This window comes from Bos javanicus, chromosome 5 (genome assembly GCF_032452875.1).
Source record: "Bos javanicus breed banteng chromosome 5, ARS-OSU_banteng_1.0, whole genome shotgun sequence".
NCBI classification, from domain to species: Eukaryota; Metazoa; Chordata; class Mammalia; order Artiodactyla; family Bovidae; genus Bos; species Bos javanicus.
Genome location: NC_083872.1, coordinates 110806837 through 110824805, shown reverse-complemented (window position 1 = coordinate 110824805; position 17969 = coordinate 110806837). Strand labels below are relative to the sequence as shown.

General features: G+C 56.4%; 2 protein-coding genes across 4 annotated transcripts in view; one reads left to right on the top strand and one right to left on the bottom strand.

Moving 5' to 3' along the window:
* Positions 1-1071: 1071 nt before the first annotated feature.
* Positions 1072-15732, top strand: SUN2 (Sad1 and UNC84 domain containing 2). 2 transcript variants are annotated; one of them, XM_061418551.1, is made up of 17 exons: positions 1072-1199; positions 2043-2227; positions 2611-2748; positions 3445-3540; positions 3897-3990; positions 4949-5019; positions 7124-7251; positions 8821-9078; positions 9733-9810; positions 10263-10306; positions 10861-11026; positions 11387-11608; positions 11900-11981; positions 12343-12458; positions 12580-12747; positions 13101-13193; positions 14120-15732. In XM_061418551.1, the coding sequence occupies exons 1-17, from the start codon at positions 1072-1074 to the stop codon at positions 14231-14233; spliced, it is 2181 nt and encodes a 726-aa protein (XP_061274535.1). In that variant the 3' UTR covers positions 14234-15732. The 2 variants fall into 2 exon arrangements, with proteins under 2 accessions (XP_061274535.1, XP_061274534.1); XM_061418550.1 differs by having other exon boundaries at positions 11897-11981.
* The window catches only part of GTPBP1 (GTP binding protein 1), a 26439-nt gene continuing 22207 nt past the window's right edge, over positions 13738-17969 (bottom strand). Inside the window, exon 12 of one of the 2 annotated variants that reach the window (XM_061418553.1) lies at positions 13738-17950. In XM_061418553.1, the coding sequence (XP_061274537.1) occupies positions 17870-17950 (81 nt within the window). In that variant the 3' untranslated portion in view covers positions 13738-17869. The remainder of the gene's footprint in view (positions 17951-17969) is intronic. The other variant, XM_061418554.1, reaches the window with a different exon arrangement.

Here is a 17969-nt window from a genome sequence, read left to right as displayed (position 1 = left end):
CCAAGAATACTGGAGTAGGTAGCCTATCCCTTCTCTAGCAGATTTTCCCGACCCAGGAATCGAACCAGGGTCTCCTGCACTGCAGGCGGATTCTTTACCAACTGAGCTATCAGGGAAGCCCTCTGAACATAATGGAGGCTATGTAAGACTCTCGTTGGGGACACAGCAACACCTTTCTGAAACAACTTGAAAACTTCCTGGTGGAATGGAAATATCCAGGCCCCAGCGCAGCACACCCTCTGCCTCTGTCACTTACAGCCTGGGTTACTGATCTATGGGCAGGTTACTGATCCTCTCAGTGCCCCCGGGTTCCCCACTGTACAGTGGGAGCGGTGATACCTCCCTTGATCATAAGGATCAGAGATGAGTATGTCAGGAGCCCCGTACCCAGGAGGCATTTAACCGAGTATTTTATCACCACCGTCAGCATCATATCAAGAGGCACTGATGTTGCAGGCCAGTAATCACTAATAGGCTAGGCACGCAGGCTCCAGCAGAATGTAAGCGGGGGTTACCGTGGAAAGGTTTTCTGGAGTCAGAGTTTGACTGGGGCTCTGAATCAATGGATACAGCTACAAAGAAAGAAATGCATGTCCCACTTAAGGGAAACAAGCTAGAACAAGAGCGGGCACAGCTTTAGGACTGGGCAGCCCAGTAAGAGGCTGGACTGGAGAGTCTGCAGGGCAGCAGTGACGAGCGGTGTTTATTTAGCACCTGTAGCTACCTAGCTACGAGCTCCACCTCGTGTCAGAAGTTGCAGAAGGCCCAATTCTGGATCTCGGAGCTCAGCATCCAATAATCTGAAAGTTTGGAAATCCTATGAACCTGTTTTGAAAGAGGCTGGCAGAGTGCAGAGGGCTGCAGGTGGGCGGGGCGGGGATGCTTAATCAACGCCGGGTCTCGCCCACATGTCAAGCTCTTTGGTTGAATGCAGAGGGGTGTGTGTTTGCTGGGAGGCTGTGTCTTGTCTTTCCTCCCTGCCCCTGCCACGCCGGCCCCTGGAAGCCTCACCTGGCCGCCTTTCTCTCCCCAGACTCCCTTCAGGGGAAGGGTCCCCCCGCCCACCTCATCATGTCTCGGCGAAGCCAGCGCCTAACGCGCTACTCCTCCCAGGGTGACGATGATGGCGGCAGCAGCAGCAGCGGAGGGAGCTCAGTGATGGGGAGTCAGAGCACTCTGTTTAAGGACAGCCCTCTCAGGTAGGGGCTCACCTCCACCCCCAGCCCGCATGGGTCCCCCGACCCACCGAGCAGATGTCTTGGGCCCTTCACCGTGCTGCCTCTTGCCGTTGTGACTTCCGTGGGCAGAGACCAGACCTTGCCCATGTCCGGCAGCCACACCTCTGAGGGTGCAGGGCCCAGTGCTGTTTCTTCCCTCTAAGCTGGGCTGTTTTATATTCAGGGAACAGGAAGTGAGGAGAGGCAGTTTCAAGCATAAGCCAGGCCGGAAACCCCAAAACCAAGTGCTGGGCTCACAGGAACCCCTTCTGCTGTGGATGGCTGTGCCAGACCCATAGCCGCTTGCCTCACCATCCATCCGTCTGTAGGGCCTCAGTAAGGCCAGCGAAGCAGCTGAGGACATGAACAAGTTCAAGGGCACCTGGGACGTGAGCTAAGGCAGGCGTCCCTCCCTCGCATCCTGCCCCCTGACAGGCGCAAGGCCCAGATGACAGCCCCCCGAGGAGGCTTTGAGTAGCTCTCCGAGGCCAGGTCGGCTTTGTCTGGGTTTTCAGTGGGTGGCAGAAACGACTAATCCATCAGGAAGCATGAAAGAACACTGGGGCTTTGAAGTTCGAGACCTGGATTTGAATCCTGACTCCCTCACTGATCTTACCTAACTGCTTGTGAGATTTAGAGATATTGGGAGCACGGAAAGTACCTGCTTTGCGTGGCAGTCAGCAGATGGGGGTTGTTAGTTGCTTAGCAACACAGCTACCCACCCGACCCCCACCTCCCCACGCCACTCACCGTAGGAGGGCAGAGCATTCCAGGCTGGCTCACCTGCCTGCTCTGGCCTCTCCCCTCCTGGCTGACCTCCCACAGGACCTTGAAGAAGAAAACCAACAACTCGAAGCGCCTCTCCCCAGCGCCACAGCTAGGCCCCTCCTCGGACACACACACCTCCTACTACAGCGAGTCCGTGGTCAGGGAGTCCTACATTGGCAGCCCGCGGGCCGCTTCCATCGCCGCCTCCCTCACCAGGCACTCCCTCCTCGACCCCTACTGGAGTGAGTATCCGCAACCCTCCTCCGGGGCCTTGGCTTCCTTTGGAAATTTATGGTTCAAAATCTACCCCCACCCCCCGCAGGGCGTTCCCTAACCACTGCTGGGCCAGAAGAGGGGTGCCCCACCTTTGGAAATCCTGGGGAGAGCAGCCAGGTGTCTTAACTCCCAGGTCCTTTCAGATGATGAAGTAGCCACGTGTCTGCTCCAGACTTAGGAGACAGGGGTGGGTCCTGGTTCACCCATCCTTGGACTCAAGGGAGCTCAGGAGGGGCTCAGAGTAGATTCCATCTGCCCATCAGAGATGCTCATCAGGGTGTCCCCAAGCACACCACCTCCCTCCTTGGAGCATCTGCCCCAGGAGAACCCCGAGTTCTTCCCTCCGCAGGTGAGGACCTGCGGGTGAGGAGGAGGAGAGGCACAGGCGGCACCGACAGCAGCAAGCCCAACGGGCTCCCGGAGAACAAGCTCTCCGAGGACTTCCTCGGGTCCTCCTCGGGCTACTCCTCCGAGGATGACTACGTAGGTAGGCGACGTCCTCCTTCCCCAGGCTCGGGGAGATGCTCCGCCAGGTTCCCGGGCCTATGGGAAGCCGGGGAGGGTGCCCTGACAGCTTGGGAGAGCACCCATGTCTGGCTGGAGGTCGCTGCTGGGCCACCATGGTACCTGAGCCAGGCTGGGGGTGGTTCTGGACATGCTGGGCTCCGATGGCCAGGCTCCACGAGGCCCTGAGCAGCCTGTGGCCAGTCCCCTTGTTTTGATGTTTCCAGCAAGTGTTTAGCATGAGCCTTCACACACAGGAGGTGCTTGATTCCTTAGTCCAGTTCTGAGTGGCTTGAGGGACTGCTGGGAAGCAGAGGGAAGCAGACAGGAGTTCGAGGGAAATAGAACGTTGGGAGCCGAGCACGTCACTCCAACAGCATTTACTGACCTGCTGCCTGCCAGCCTGAGTCAGCTGGGGACATGAAGGAGAGTGACACATGGTCTCAGCTCACAGGCCAGAGGAGCAGACAGTGACCGTCTTCCATATTCCAGAGCTCTTAAGAAGGAGGACAGTGGTTAGGACTCTGTGCTTCCACCGCAGTGGGTGTGGGTTCCACCCCTGGTTGGGGAAGTTAAGATCCCATATGCCATGTGGTGCAGCCAAAAAAAAAAAACAGTTAAAAAAAAATGAAAACATGAAGACAACTGAGCTGTTCCCTCTCCCCCCACCACCCCGCAGGCTACTCGGAGACAGACCACCGGGGTTCAGGGTCACGGCTACGGAATGCTGTCTCCCGGGCGGGCTCTCTGCTCTGGATGGTGGTCACCTCTCCAGGTGGGTGCGGACTGCTCTGTGCACGATCGTCCGTTTTCTCCGGCAGTTACTTTCGTCCATCTTTCTGTGGTTGGGCATCCAACTCCGTTACAGAGACTGTAGTGCCACTGGGAGAAGCTTGTTCCAGAATAATCGCTGGGAGCCGAGAGCCACAGGAACACCCTTGCTTGGAAGCGGGATGGCGGGCGTTGGCATCACGGGCGGGTGGTGGGTGGGATGATGGGAACTGGGAGGCGTGGGACAGGACAGAGGTGCACTGGCTGTCAGGGTTGGGGTCAGGGCAGGGAGGGCCGTGGGGAGAGACCCGCAAGCCGATGGTTCAGGGTGGCACTTGGGCTCCATGGGCCCTCTTCCAGGCCGGCTCTTCGGGCTCCTCTACTGGTGGATCGGCACCACCTGGTACCGCTTGACCACAGCTGCCTCCCTCCTTGACGTCTTCGTTTTAACCAGGTGAGCGAAACTGACAAGGAATCAGAAGGCCCTGGGCAGGGGGTGGCCAGTAAAGCATCTAAACCTATACGCAACCGTTTCTCTGAAGGGTTTTTCCCCAGTATTTGCTGCTTGTATTAGAGAGCGTGGAGTGGACGCCCAGAGCTCGGCTCTGCCTGACACAGGGTGGGACGCAGGGTCAGGTTTTGCTCCTTGAATTGGTAGCTCATCAGGGAGCGTTCCAGAACACGGGTTCTTGTTCCTTCTCTGGTACTTCCTGCTAAACACCAGCCCAGCCGAGTCTCAGACAAGCTCGGCCTTACTCTCACGGGCCAGGCCTTAGGCTCTAGCCGGCAAGTTGTGTTTCCCGGCATCGAGGGCGTGGTACTCTCGGCCCCCAGGGTTTCCCATGTTGCATTCAGAAGCCACGAACAGGTGCGGCCTGAGGATGCTGTGGGTCTGTTCCCCAAGTCCCTGACCCAGTAGAGCCAGATTTGGGGAGCTGGTCCTTGGGCAAAGGAAGGAACACTGAACCAGGAGGTTAGGGTCCCTCTGGCCCTAAACCTGGTTGGAGTGGGCAGCCAACTATGCTGAAAAGACGAGCAAGGATGAATTCATGTCACCAAAAAAGGCTCCTCATTTTTCTAAAAGAAACATTGTCTGTTTAAGGAATTAACTTTTTTTTTTCTTCTATATTTGCTTGCCTATAAGACCTCTATGTATAAGAGTTTTAGGTTATTCAAGGACCCCAGGATTTATTTTTAATAACATCAATACAATTCAGAGTCAGAACTGTCCCCATCACTCCAAGCTCTGCAGGTAAAGCTCTCAGCATCCAGTCTGGCCCTGGCAAGATGCGAGGCTTGAGGGTGTCCCCTCCAACTGTAGCTCAGCACTCTAGGGACTCCCTGAGGGCACCCAGAGGCCCTGGAGTCCTCTTGACCCCTCCGCCCACCCTCTCTCCCCTCCTGTGGTCCAGACGCTTCTCATCCCTGAAGACGTTCCTGTGGTTCCTCTTGCTGCTGCTGCTTCTGACCGGCCTGACCTATGGTGAGTCGCCCACTGTCACTGGGAAGGGAGGACTGTCCTTGTGGAGCTGGGGCTGGTGAGCCAGAGGGGCAGGCAGAGCGTGCGCCGAGGGTGGCACTGAGCAGAAATGTGAAAACTGGAGGGACACTGAAAAGCTACAGTAAGCGGAAAGACAAGGCAGGGTCGGATCAAGCCTGGGCAACATCCTGTCTGGCTGTCCTGGGCCCTCTGGTGATCAGCAGATGGAAGGGGCAATGCCCCAACCTGCCGATCTTGTGGGTTTGGGTGTCTCTGTTGGACTGCCTGGCATGTCTAGAGCATCCTTGGAAGCCACGGGGCCAGAAGATGCCCCGTTACAGGAGTGCTGGGGTGAAAGGCAGGGACTCTGACACTGTCACTGCACTCACTTTCCCTCCATTCCAAATCAGGGTGTAGCGTGGGTAAGTGAGTTATTACTCCAGTAAGGCTTCAGCTGTCTTTAAGATCAAAACAATGAAGTAGGAAAGAGAAGTAAGGGCACTTTTTTGCACCAAGATACTAAATTACATTTCATTTGCAAGATGTTCCACGTTGTCCTGATCTCTATCATTGAACTTTCACAATTTTTTTACAGTTTTAATCGTAACACTTTACTATGAGCGTCCCCTGTGGCCCCAGGCTCAAAGTTACCAATTTATAACTAAAGACCATGCTTTATTATTATTTTTTAGATTATTATTATTATTATTTTTTTATTTTGTTTTTTTTTTAGCATCTACTGAAGTTGTATTTCTTTAATTTATACCAAAGTAGGACATCTTTCGGAGAAGGCAATGGCACCCCACTCCAGTACTCTTGCCTGGAAAATCCCATGGATGGAGGAGCCTGGTAGGCTGCAGTCCATGGGGTCGCTAGGAGTTGGACACAACTGAGCGACTTCACTTTCACTTTTCACTTTCATGCATTGTTAGAAGGAAATGGCAACCCACTCCAGTGTTCTTGCCTGGAGAATCCCAGGGACAGGGGAGCCTGGTGGGCTGCCATCTCTGGGGTCGCACAGAATCGGACATGACTGAAGCGACTTAGCAGCAGCAGCAGCAGGACATCTTTCCAAGTGTTGATTCCCTTGCTTTTATAAGAACAGCTTGTTCCTATTCAGTGGAAACTGGGTCTCACTCTTAAAACAATTTTAATGACTTTATGATCATACAGCGTTATGTTCAGGAAGCACATTCCCTCGTGTTATCTCCGTTTGTTTCACCATCCCCTCATGGGGTTGGTGGAGCCAAGGTCATCAGAGCCTCATGAGGAGATGCACATAGAAAGTCTGAAAGGCAGAGGGATGGAGTGACCAGCTCAGGGAGGGCAGTAAGCAAAGGCCTGTCCAGAGGGTCTGACTTAAAGCCCTGTGGTCACATGCTTCCCATTGCACCTGCTCGAGGCCAACAGTTGTGTGGCAAGCGTGGCATCTTACCAGGCTGGAGGCCCCACCGCCAGTATGACTTCTCCAGGCGCTGTCACCGCCATGCATACTTGTACACTCACACACATGCTCACGCATAGCTCAGGAGTAAAAACAGGCGGCTCCTAAAGCAATATGTCTGTGTGTGGCAGCCTTGTGCTCTGTTCTGGGGCCACAGGCAGCCTCTCTGAGCAGGTGGATTCTGTTCCAGTGATGGCTCAACTATGGCCAACCATTAGAGTCACCTGGAGAGCTTTTAAAACTCATTGCAGGGGGATCCGCCCAGGCCAGCAAGCTCACTCCCTGCCAGGTGGGGCCAGACGCTGTTGGAGAAGCTCCCTAGGTGATTCTGCTGTACAGTCTGAACTGAGAAGCACCTCAGGGCCTCTGGGTTCCATCCCTGGACAGTCCTCAGCTTCCAGTGATTTCCTGCAGGCTTTACCGTCTATGGAAAGATGAGGATTCCTGAGGGGATGTGAGAATGCTTATACTCTGTGATCATCAGGTGGAGGTTGCTGCCTCAGTGGGGGAACCTCCGTCCCTCGTACCACCTTCGACAGGAGCGAGGCTCCCATGAGTGAGATAGGCTAGTGACGAGCGCTACTTGTGAATCTGCCGTGCTCCCTGGCGTGTGCCTCCTCGCTGGGCCCCGGCCCCAGTAACTAACCTCTCCTCTGTGTGCAGGAGCCTGGTACTTCTATCCCTTTGGGCTGCAGACGCTCCACCCCGCTGTGGTCTCCTGGTGGGCCTCGAAGGGGAGCATTGGGCAGCGTGAGGTGTGGGAGTCCAGAGACTCATCCCCACATTTCCAGGTGAGCATCTTAGGGTCGAAGCACCCGCCTCCTCCCCACCGCTCTCGGCCTGCATTTGCCATCACATTCCTTGCCCTCACTCCTCCCACTCCCAGCGGATGAGATGCTGCCTGTCTCCTAGGACACCTTCCTTTCTCTACTGTTCGTGGTGCAGGGGCTGGGGGGAAGTTTTGCCTGCACTTAAATGTGACTCAGACCTGTCCTAAAGTTAGTTTGCATCCTAAGAAGCATAGAAAACAGAAGGAAAAGAAATCAGACAAATTGCTTTCTTCCTTTTTAATACAGTATCACAAATATTTACTGAGTACCTTCTGGGAGTCAGGTGATATCCTGGTCTGTTACCTACTACCACCAAAATCAGTGCCTTAAGATTACCAGCACTGGAGGGTCACCTGCAGCAGTCCAGTGGTTAAGACTCTGCGCTTCCACTGCAGGGGACACGGGGTTGATCCCTGGTCAGGGGATTAAGAGCCCGCAAGCGGCAGTATGGCCAAAAAGAAAAGTGCCAGCATTGGACTATCTTGTGAATCCACAGGTCCTCTAGGTAGCTTTTCTGGTCTGAGCAAGGGCAGCTGATCTTGGCTAGGCCCCCTCGACTAGAGTATCCATGGTGGACTGGTGGGTCACCGGGGTGGCTGGTCTAGGCCTGGCCTGGCCGGGCTGTACCTTTGATGTCCGGCCAGCTAGCCTGGGCTTGCTCTCACAGCAACCGGGCAGGGTTCCAGGAGGGTGGAGTCAGGCCAGACTTCAAGGACTAGGTTCACTTCTGCTACATTCTGTTGGCCAGATTCACGGAGGGGGGAAGAAACTCCCCCTCTCATGGGAGCACCTGGGAAGCCACTTGCAGGGGGTGCAGGTGTGGGGAGGAGGGCAGGCAGTGGTCATTTTCTGCATCTTGCCAGAGACCAAAGATGGATCAGGCCCAGGCCATGCCCTCAAGACGCCTGGGGTCCAAGGTGGCAGGGGTGATGAGTGCATAGACAACAGCAGTGTGTGCGTACAGGTTCTGGGCTCTGCGATGAAAATGTAAAACTCTTTGTCCTCTAATTACTGTTATGTGAACTTTGCTTGCATCCTGCTGAATTTAACTTGGCAGCACATTTTTAACCATTTATTTTGGTGGAAAGTACTTTCCTGACCGTGATGTTATTATTTCACAAAATAACGTGTTGTGGCAACTTTTTTTTAATCACTAGTAAAGACAGTTCCGTTTCAGGACCAGCTTTTCTGTAAAATGGGGGAAGTAAAGGATGAATCTATCTTTGTATTTACTTTTATCTGCATTAAAAAATAGTTGCCTAGGAAGGGTTGGTGGTCAGGGCTCTGGGTGGATGGGGCAGAGGTTAGGACCTTGATTTTGCTGCTTGCTTCTTGAGTCATACAAATACTGCCTAGTTTAAAAATGGAATTTTTGAAAGTTGAAAGCCCAACCTCTGTTCCCAGTAGGCTCCTGCCTTTTAATCGAGTCGACAGGCTGTGTGTTTCTGGGACTTCCTTCCGTTTCTCTTTAGGAAGCTCTGTTGTCATGAATGCCTCACCTCTGTGGTTTTTCCCTCCCCGCCCCACCAGGCCGAGCAGCGCATTCTGTCCCGGGTACACTCGCTGGAGCGGCGCCTGGACGCTCTCGCTGCCGAGTTCTCGTCCAGCTGGCAAAAGGAGGCCATGCGGCTGGAGCGCCTGGAGCTGCAGCAGGGGGCTGGCGGGCAGGGAGGCGGAGGTGGTGGCCTGAGCCACGAGGACACCCTGGCACTCCTGGAGGGGCTGGTGAGCCGCCGCGAGGCTGCCCTGAAGGAGGACCTCCGCAGGGACACTGCTGCTCGGATCCAGGTGGGGACAGGAGCTAAGGAGCCTTCCAGCCCTCTCTGTGGGTGGCACCCTGGGTATGCGGGTAGGGGGGTGAAGCCCCACACCCCTGACATGACTCGGATCCAGGTGGGGGACAGGAGCTGAGGAGCCTTCCAGCCCTCTCTGTGGGTAGCACCCTCGGTGTGTGGGTGGAGGGTGAGGCCCCACACCCCTGACATGACTCGGATCCAGGAGGGGACAGGAGCTGAGGAGCCTTCCAGCCCTCTCTGTGGGTGGCACCCTGGGTGTGTGAGGGGGTGAGGCCCCACACCCCGACATGAGGGGCTGCAGTGTGTTGCCGTTTCAGGGTCAGACACTCTGCCACTTGGCAGTTACCTTCTCTAAGCCTTACTTTCCTCCTCTTTGCAACGGAGGCTCTCCTGTCTGCCCTGTCCCTGGTCTTGAGAACAAGAGGTTGTAGTGCATCTGGCACGGTGCCCATGTAGGTGTGGCATACCATGCACACCGAGAGGAGTCTTGCATCTTTCCAGAAAGGCACTGTAGCAGAAAGGCTAGGAGCTGAAGTTTGCAATCAAATAGGCCTGGTTTGAATTTCAGTTACACCACTTACTAGTTTTAAGTGGCCCTCTGAGCACGGCTCACTAGAATCCTCAGCCTCTCTCCTATACTTGATAGGAAGAGCTGGTCACCTTGAGATCAGAGCATCAACAGGACTCAGAAGACCTTTTCAGGAAGATTGTCCAGGCCTCACAGGTTGGTGAGCTTGGGGCTTCATCCAATTCATCATCTCTTCTTGGGCTGAGACACCTTGGCCCCATAGGGTCTGCTTAGACAGAATGGGGAGAAGGATGTGTAGTCTCCTGACTTCTGCTTAAACTGAATCCCCCTGGGCTGGAACACTGCAAAGACCCCGCTGGGAGTGTGCCAGAGGACAGGAAGGGCTACTTTCAAGTGGCCTGTTGTGCTGGGTATAACATGCTGCATGAACGAGTGAACGGCTGAACGCCTGAGCACAATAGTTATGGGGTGAGGCTCGCATCAGGACATCAACTGGGAGGCCAGTGTGACATTTGCTGAAACAGCCAGGAGGCTCTGGGGTGGGGATGTGGTTAAGCAGAGACCCCAAAAGGAACAGATCCTGCTCTGGGAGACTGATTGCTGTGAGCCCGACAGTCCTTGAATTGGTGCCTTTTTCCTGCTTATAGGAATCTGAGGCTCGACTCCAGCAGCTGAAGTCAGAGTGGCAAAGGTAATGGGCACTTCCGTCTGTCCTAGGCTTGCTCATCTCCAGCCTCCCCATTCCCACCTCCAGACAGGACTACTGGGCAGAAACCTGGAGCAGAGTTCTGTGTCCCAGGCTGAGAAGATGGTGGAAACCTGGCTCAGGACCATCTACTCAGAGCCTGTCCTTGAGGGGCAGTGGCGGTCGGGGTAGGGGATCATGGGCACTGCCAGATAATCGGGATTCCTGGGTTCATTTATAGATACACCATCTTTTCTGTGCTGCCTCATGCCGGCTGCCTCCCCGTGTCCCAGACGTCCACACTGGTGGAGGATGTGAGAGCTGAGGCAGTGAATTCTGGATCTGGGCTTAGGAGGGAAGCAGGATAATAACTAGCTCCTTGGGATATGCAGGCCAAGCATAGGCACCAGAGCTGTGTTCTACAGCCTCAGTTTAGAATCCCCGAGAGCAGGCCTCACACTCACGTATATCAGGTGCCAACTAGGGGATCCTCTCATTTGCCTCAGCATAGCCTTACCCCTCACTGGAGACCCACAGCTTACTCTTCTGTTTGGGAGTAGGATGACCCAGGAGTCCTTCCAGGAGAACGCCATGAAGGAGCTGGGGCGGCTGGAGGGCCAGCTGGCAGGCCTGCGGCAGGAGCTGGCAGCCCTGACCCTGAAGCAGAGCTTGGTGGAGGACCAGGTGGGGCTGCTGCCCCAGCAGCTCCAGGCCGTGCGGGACGATGTGAGTTGGAACCCTCTGGGTTCCCCAGGAATACCCCTCCTCTGCACTGGTCCTGGGAGTCTGCGAGGCAGAGTGCCTCCTACCCCTGCTCTGGGCACAGATGCTGGCTTTCTTTGATGGAAGGTCTTCCCGTTTTGTCACTGATAATATGGAGGGTTGTTCCTCCTTCCCCCCTGTGGCCTGAGCAGGCACGTGCCGGCCCTCCTTTCACTGGAGTGACTACAGAGGGGCCTGTACTCACTGCCTGGCCTCTCGACCCAAGCCAGGTGCCGCCCCCAACCCCCTACTCCAGGCCCTTGCGGTGGCAGCTTCCACCTTCCTGGTGAGCCTCCCAGAGTGAGACCTTGTTTTGGTTCCTAGGTGGAGTCTCAGTTCCCTGCCTGGGTCAGTCAGTTCCTTCTTCGAGGTGGGGGAACCCGCACTGGGCTCCTTCAGCAAGAGGAGATGGAAGCTCAGCTGCGGGACCTGGAGAGCAGGATCCTCACCCACGTGGCCGAGATGCAGGGCAAGTCAGCAAGGGAGGCCGTGGCCAGCCTGGGGCTGACGCTGCAGAGGGAAGGCGTGATTGGGGTGACCGAGGAGGTGAGGACTCTGTCCCTGGACCCCCCCCCACACACACAGTGCTCTCCTCCTGGGAGCCATAGAGCTGCAGTCCCACCCAGCCAGCTCCCTGGCAGGTTCCAGGACCTAAGTAACATGCAGAAGCCTCCAGTGTTTGTTTTGGGGCTGGTGTGAGGGGGCAGGGGTACGCCTGGGGAAGTGCCACGTGTGTCTGGACATCGGGGGCTCGGTCTGCGGGTCTCTGGCCCGACAGTGGGCAGAGGTGGATGGCCGGCGTCCCCATCACAGCTGCGCTGGCGCCTGTTTCAGCAGGTGCACCGTATCGTAAACCAGGCTCTGAAGCGCTACAGCGAGGACCGCATCGGGATGGTGGACTACGCTCTGGAGTCGGGAGGTATGTCTAGCTCGCCTCCCTTTGCTGGGCCCCCTTGCCCCACACTGACAGGTCCCCTGGCATCTGCTGGGGCAGCCGTGGTGCTTAGCAAGCAGGGCTTGAGGTCAGCAGAAATCAGCCAACCCAGAACTCACCACAAAGGCGAGTGACTGTGGGAGAAGGCAGGATACACTGAGCGCCATCCTTCACCGCGGCGGGGCTGACGCTTACTCTGCTCTGTGGTCTGGGTCAGATGTAAAGACCTGTCCTGAGGGACAGTAGTCTCTCTTCAGCCTCCCTTGGCTGGCAGCTAAGCCTGGGTCTCCCTCCCCTACTAGTGTCCAGCCCTAGGCACCCACTCTGCTTTTCTTCCCTGTCTCAGGGGCCAGTGTCATCAGTACTCGATGCTCCGAGACCTACGAGACCAAGACGGCCCTCCTCAGCCTCTTCGGCATCCCCCTGTGGTACCACTCCCAGTCTCCCCGAGTCATTCTCCAGGTGGGGCCCTGAGCGCCCCGTGTCGCCTCCGTGGCTGTCCCACCCTGGGTCATAAGAGCTACGCTCGGGGCAGGCTGTCTTTGCCGCCTGCCATGTGCTGACCCGCCTTTTTCCCCTCCAGCCAGACGTGCACCCGGGCAACTGCTGGGCCTTCCAGGGGCCCCAGGGCTTTGCTGTGGTTCGCCTTTCTGCCCGCATCCGCCCCACTGCTGTCACCTTAGAGCATGTGCCCAAATCCTTGTCGCCCAACAGCACCATCTCCAGTGCCCCCAAGGACTTTGCCATCTTTGTGAGTATCCCTCCTGGGGGCTGCGGGGCTGGGGGTCTCTATCAAGGATACAGCTAGGGTCATTCTTTGGCTGGGGGGCAGGGCATAGATGTGGAAGACAGTGCCAAGGTGGGAAATGGCAGTTCAGTGTTTCTGCCTCAGGCTGCAGAGGAAAAAAAACGGGAGGCCTAAGATGTTAAGCAGCTTGTCACAGATCACACAGCAGCCCTGTGTCCAGAGCTCAGGACCCCTGCAGTCCCCAAGGAGGCCAGTCCCTGCCCTGCCAGATGGCAGGGGACCAGGGGGAGCCAGGAGGGAAGGCCTTCCTCCCTGGGGGCCCGCGGCTAAGGGCAGGGTCCTCCCTCTATCCGCAGGGGCTCGATGAGGACCTGCAGCAGGAAGGGATGCCCCTTGGCCAGTTCACCTATGACCAGGACGGGGAGCCCATTCAGACGTTTTATTTCCAGGTAAGGAGCTTCGGGTCTGCTCGCAGAGGTGATGTGCTTACTTTCCCATCCATTCGCCAGATGTTTTCTGAGTACTTACCCCGTGCCAGGCACTGAGAGTCCCAAGTGAGAAGCCACAGTCCGGCCCCCCCACAGCCTGAGATATGAAACAGAAAACGTCCAAGCGGCGTAGGGCAGGGCCCTTCCAGATGGGGGACGTTGGGGAAGCTGTGAGGGCAGGTGTCTTGAGTGAGGCTGTGGCCCGGCAGGGTGTCATGCGGCACAGCCTGGCTGGGTCTCAGACAGGGGCCTCTTGCCTCAACCTGAGTGGACATCGGTCTCCTAGGCCCTTGTCAGAAATAGCTTCCCAGTCTCCAGCCCAGGTGACCTGAGAGCCACCCCAGAGGAGTCCAAGTGCGGGAAACTGGGTGAGGTGGGGGAGGGGCCGAGGCAGGAGGAGAGGCAGGCCTGGCTGCCAGGCCAGAGAATTTCAGCTCGCGGCCAAAAACAAGCGTACAGGACAGAGGCTTGATGGGAACTTGACAAAAAAAAAATGAAACTCTGCTTAATTCATGGTGAAGGAATTCTTTTTCAACATCAGCATATATCAGACTCTCCTAAAAGGTAGTCCTGCTCATGGTCAAAAGGAGCTCCTGTGAGTTTTTCCCAGTTCACGATGCATTGTGCTCGTGTTCAGTTGTAAGGTTGTGTTTCTGTGGCTGTGGGTGCCTCACGCAGCCTTAACGTGCGTTCCCGGCCCCTGCAGGACCTCAGAAGCCTCTGGGGCTTCTTGGTCCACCCGCTGGAAACTCTGTTCCAGGGCCTGAAGACGGGATTTTTGAAGTCTGGTTTCTCTGCAGAGGCCTGAGGGAGAGGGTGTCTGGCCCTGGGTATGGCCGTCTCCCCTCCAGTCTGCGAATTCTTAGCCTTTGCTTCTTTCTCTGCAGGATCCTAAAATGGCCACGTACCAGGTGGTGGAGCTGCGCATCCTGACTAACTGGGGCCACCCCGAGTACACCTGCATCTACCGCTTCAGGGTGCACGGGGAGCCCGCCCACTAGGCCTTCTCTGTGCTGCTGCCGGCCATGCCCCCTCTCCGGGGTTAGGTGTGCAGCACCCCCAACTCCCCGCACACGCTTGAAGCGCACTGACTTCCAGGAGCAAGAAAGGAGCCCTGGCGCAGTGGAGATGAAAGAACACGCGGGCTTTTCCTGTGCGGCGGGCGGCTAGAGCGGTCAGCAGGCTCCACTCTCGCTCTTCCTTCTTCGCTCTCCGCATGCCAAGCACTGGGCGTCTTCTTCCTCCTGGGAGGGTGTATATATGTAGCATGTTGTGGGGAACTGAGGCGGGAAGAGCGGGGTGATGCCCGCGGTCCAGCGAAGGTGGGCCAGACCTGCCTGCCCTTGGCCCGTGTGGAGGGACTGACACCTCGGGAGCTGCACAGATGAAGCAGGTGCCAAAGCCGTGTGTGAGACAGGCGAGGGCCTGGGGCAGCTAGGCTGTGCCCCCTCCCTCAGTGAGGGGGGTGCTCAGGGTGCAGGTCGGAACTGGTTCCCAGGCACGAAGCTCCTGGGAGAGGGTGGCTGGGCTCCTCCAGACACCAGTGCCATCAGCCAAGGCCTACAGCATTCCTGAAGGGCTTCTGCACACTGTGTGTGTCCTGGGTCAGGGTGGGCCAGGGGCTTCTTGTACCCTGGAGGGTCTGGCTCCTGGGAGCCTCCAGGAGCCTCTCTGCTGGGGACAGCAGTTGTCTTCTCTCTCCTGATGCTGGGACTAGGGCCCGCTCTGCTCCCCTCTCCTGCTCAGGCCCACCTAGTCCCCAGAGCAAGCTTGCCACATTCCCCCAGGGTGTAGGTGTCCAGACCTGTCTTTGGGGGCAGCCAGCAGTGTTCACGGAGCTCCCTGGGCTCTTGTGGTGGCCCAGTAACACGATTAGAGTGACATTCAGGGTGTTGCTGGGGTGGGGTGGTGTAGACTGTTGGCCCTGCCCCACCCTATCAGGCCCCTGATCCTAAGCCATCCCTGGGGGCTCATTCAGCTCTTGCTTCATTGTTTCTATTCTGACTCATTTTCTATGGGGAGCAGTCGGGGTGGGGGTGGGGGTGGGGGGTTGGCTATGGAGGCGGGGCTGAGGTGGGAGCTTTTGGACCCGGCAGGCCCTGCTCTATTGTGTATATATTTTTCAAGGTCTTGTTTTTTTAACTGAGAAGCTAAGGGCTTGATTTCTAGCCCCGTTCTGTGGGGCCTTGGGTGAATGCAGTTCCTTGTAACCTGGCTGCCAAGAGGGGTCTGGTTCTGACTCTGGTTCATTGTGGCCTGTGGGGAGGGGGCAGGAAGGGCTGCTGCATAGGTGGGTGCCCTTGGAAGAGTTCCTAGATGTGGCTGGAACAAAGGAGAGGCCCCACGGACCCCTGTGTGTTCCAGCACCAGCCCCTGCCTCGACAACCAGGTTTTGTTTTCGCTCTCCTGTCACAAATGCTGCACTATTGGTTCTTAATTTTTTTTTATCTCCAGATTCTAATTTATGCCTATGCAAAAAATAAATTATGCCCAGGGTTAATGGAGTGTGTGGTGTGGTTTTTATCTGGCCATTGCATGGGACTCTGCTCTTGGGAAAAAGAGAAAGGATTCTTGGCCAAAACAACGTCGCAAAGGCTTACCTCCTAAGCTTTAGAAACCTAAGCCTTAGAAACCCAGGCTTCTCAGCTGTGATGGGAGATGGGACCCGAGGCTGGCCCTGTTCTGGTGACTCCTGGGTTTGACGGTGGCAGGAGAAAGGGAGGTGGCTTTAATAGCCACCACTGATGTCCACTGGGAAGCAAGAGGCTTGTCCTGCGTCTCTCAGTGGAGCAGGAGATAGGAGTGACCCACCTGACTCAGCTCGTCTACGTTGGTGTCGCAATCCCCCTCCACAGGAGTTAGACCCTTGTCCCTTGTACCTGTGTTGGGATGGGATGAGGTAGGTCCCCTGAAGAGTCAGACTCTTGCAAGTTCCGGGGAGCAGGTCCTGGCCCTTCCCTGCATGTATCTCCCCAGATTCAGTGCCTCCAATGAGCAGCTCCAGGTGACAGGGGTGGTTCCCCATCTGGACTCAACATACGCCTCATCCTGACCATGGCACCTGGCCCAGGGCTGGGCCCCATCACAGCTGAGAAAATAAAGGCAGGAACAAGTCAGCAGGGAGGAGCTGGGGGTGAACTGCTATAGGAGAGGGTGCCGGGTGGGATCCATAGCCAGGCCCAAGGCTTTGGGCCAGTTGCTCAAGCCCTCAGCTCTCCACACCAGGACAGAGCCAGTCCCAGGGCGCACTGCTCAGCAGCCGCTTGCTTCATTGCCTCCTGTCTCACTTAACACGGGCACTGTATTTACCACCATTTTTCAACAAAGGCCACATCCCTAAACAGCACCAGTAAATGGTTTCTGGAACCGACCACATACAGAGAGCTCAGGGCCTCCACTCATGCCCTCTGGGGCCTGTCTGTACATATTCAAATCTCATGAGTCCTTCATGGTACAGCCTGCCAGGGGTGGTTCCCCATCTGGACTCAACATATGCCTCATCCTGACCATGGCACCTAGCCATCTTCTCCATGGTCCATCTCATGACCCCAGTCAAACCTACTCTTCCCTGCACCATGGCATGTTCCTGTTACCTTATTCTGGTGCTGGGAAAGTCAGGAGGCCAGAACAGAGGGCCTGGATGAATTAAAAAAGGCCATACATGCTAACTGCATTGCAGAAGGTCAGGATTTGCCATTTAAGATGACTGGATTAACAACTTTTCTTCATCAGCTATGAAAGGGCTGGTGGTTTGTTCCAAATAGTGGGTAGGGCTGAGACTCACACAGGACTGTTGCAGTCCCAGCCAACGACAGTAAAATGCTGCCGTCAGTCCCCTGGCTAGCAGGTGGGGGCCTGGTGACCACAGAGATAAGACTGACCTGAGTGAAGGCAGAGGCCAGGGTGGAAGCCATAGCATCTAAATGTAAAGGAAGTGGTTATGTTCACAGAGGCAAGAGACTGCCAACCAAATGTGGTTCTGCCTGTTTCAAGGTCCCACATGAAATTCCACAGCACCTGCCATGGGAACCGAGAGCAGGCGCTGCTACTCCACCTGGAACTCCCACTATGAAGGCACCACTGGGCAGGGCCCCTCTAAGCAGAACCAGAGTCAAAAAAGCAAAGGGGAAACAGCCAGCAGACAAAGGAACCAGGGCCGACCGGAGGACATGCTGGAGCGGGTGACTGGAACGGCTGGGGGCACTGCTCCGAGTTCTCCTTAACTGGAAAGATGTCATGAACGCCACCTCCCTCACAGATGGTAGCTGCGAATGTCGAAGAACAGGAAGCGAGGGAAATGCCTGGCACAGTCCCAGCTGCACAGCAGAGCCGAGTCCGTGCCACATTTCTCCTTTGGAGCCTGTGACTCAGCTTGTGGCCTCTGCTGTGGACTTGGGAGCCAGCGTGGGTGAGAAGCCACGCGGTGACCACTCACCGGGTACCTCCCACATGCTGGGCACATCGGGACCTCACGCTCCTTCTCTCGCTGAATCCTCAGAACCTGATGCAGGCATTCACCTCTCTTGCTGTGGATGAGGAAGCTGAGGTTCAGAGGATGCCAGCTGGTCCTGGGTCACCGCTGGCCGAGAAGCCTGGGTTCTTGAAGCCACGCCTGCCTGGCAGGAGAGGCTGGGCTCCTACAGGCCCCGCCTGCGGCCGGGGCTCCAGGGCAGGCAAAGCAATGGAGGTCCCTGTGGCAGCGCCTCCACCTGGAGGGGCTGGGCAGGGAACACGACA

What these genes read in the sequence shown, in the direction of transcription:
- SUN2 (XM_061418550.1), top strand. Translation starts at nt 1,072, where the DNA reads ATGTCTCGGCGAAGCCAGCGCCTAACGCGCTACTCCTCCCAGGGTGAC. An exon ending in ACTCATCCCCACATTTCCAG is followed by an intron (nt 7,252 to 8,820) that starts GTGAGCATCTTA and finishes CCGCCCCACCAG; the next exon opens with GCCGAGCAGCGCATTCTGTC. An exon ending in TCCAGGCCGTGCGGGACGAT is followed by an intron (nt 11,027 to 11,386) that starts GTGAGTTGGAAC and finishes TTTGGTTCCTAG; the next exon opens with GTGGAGTCTCAGTTCCCTGC.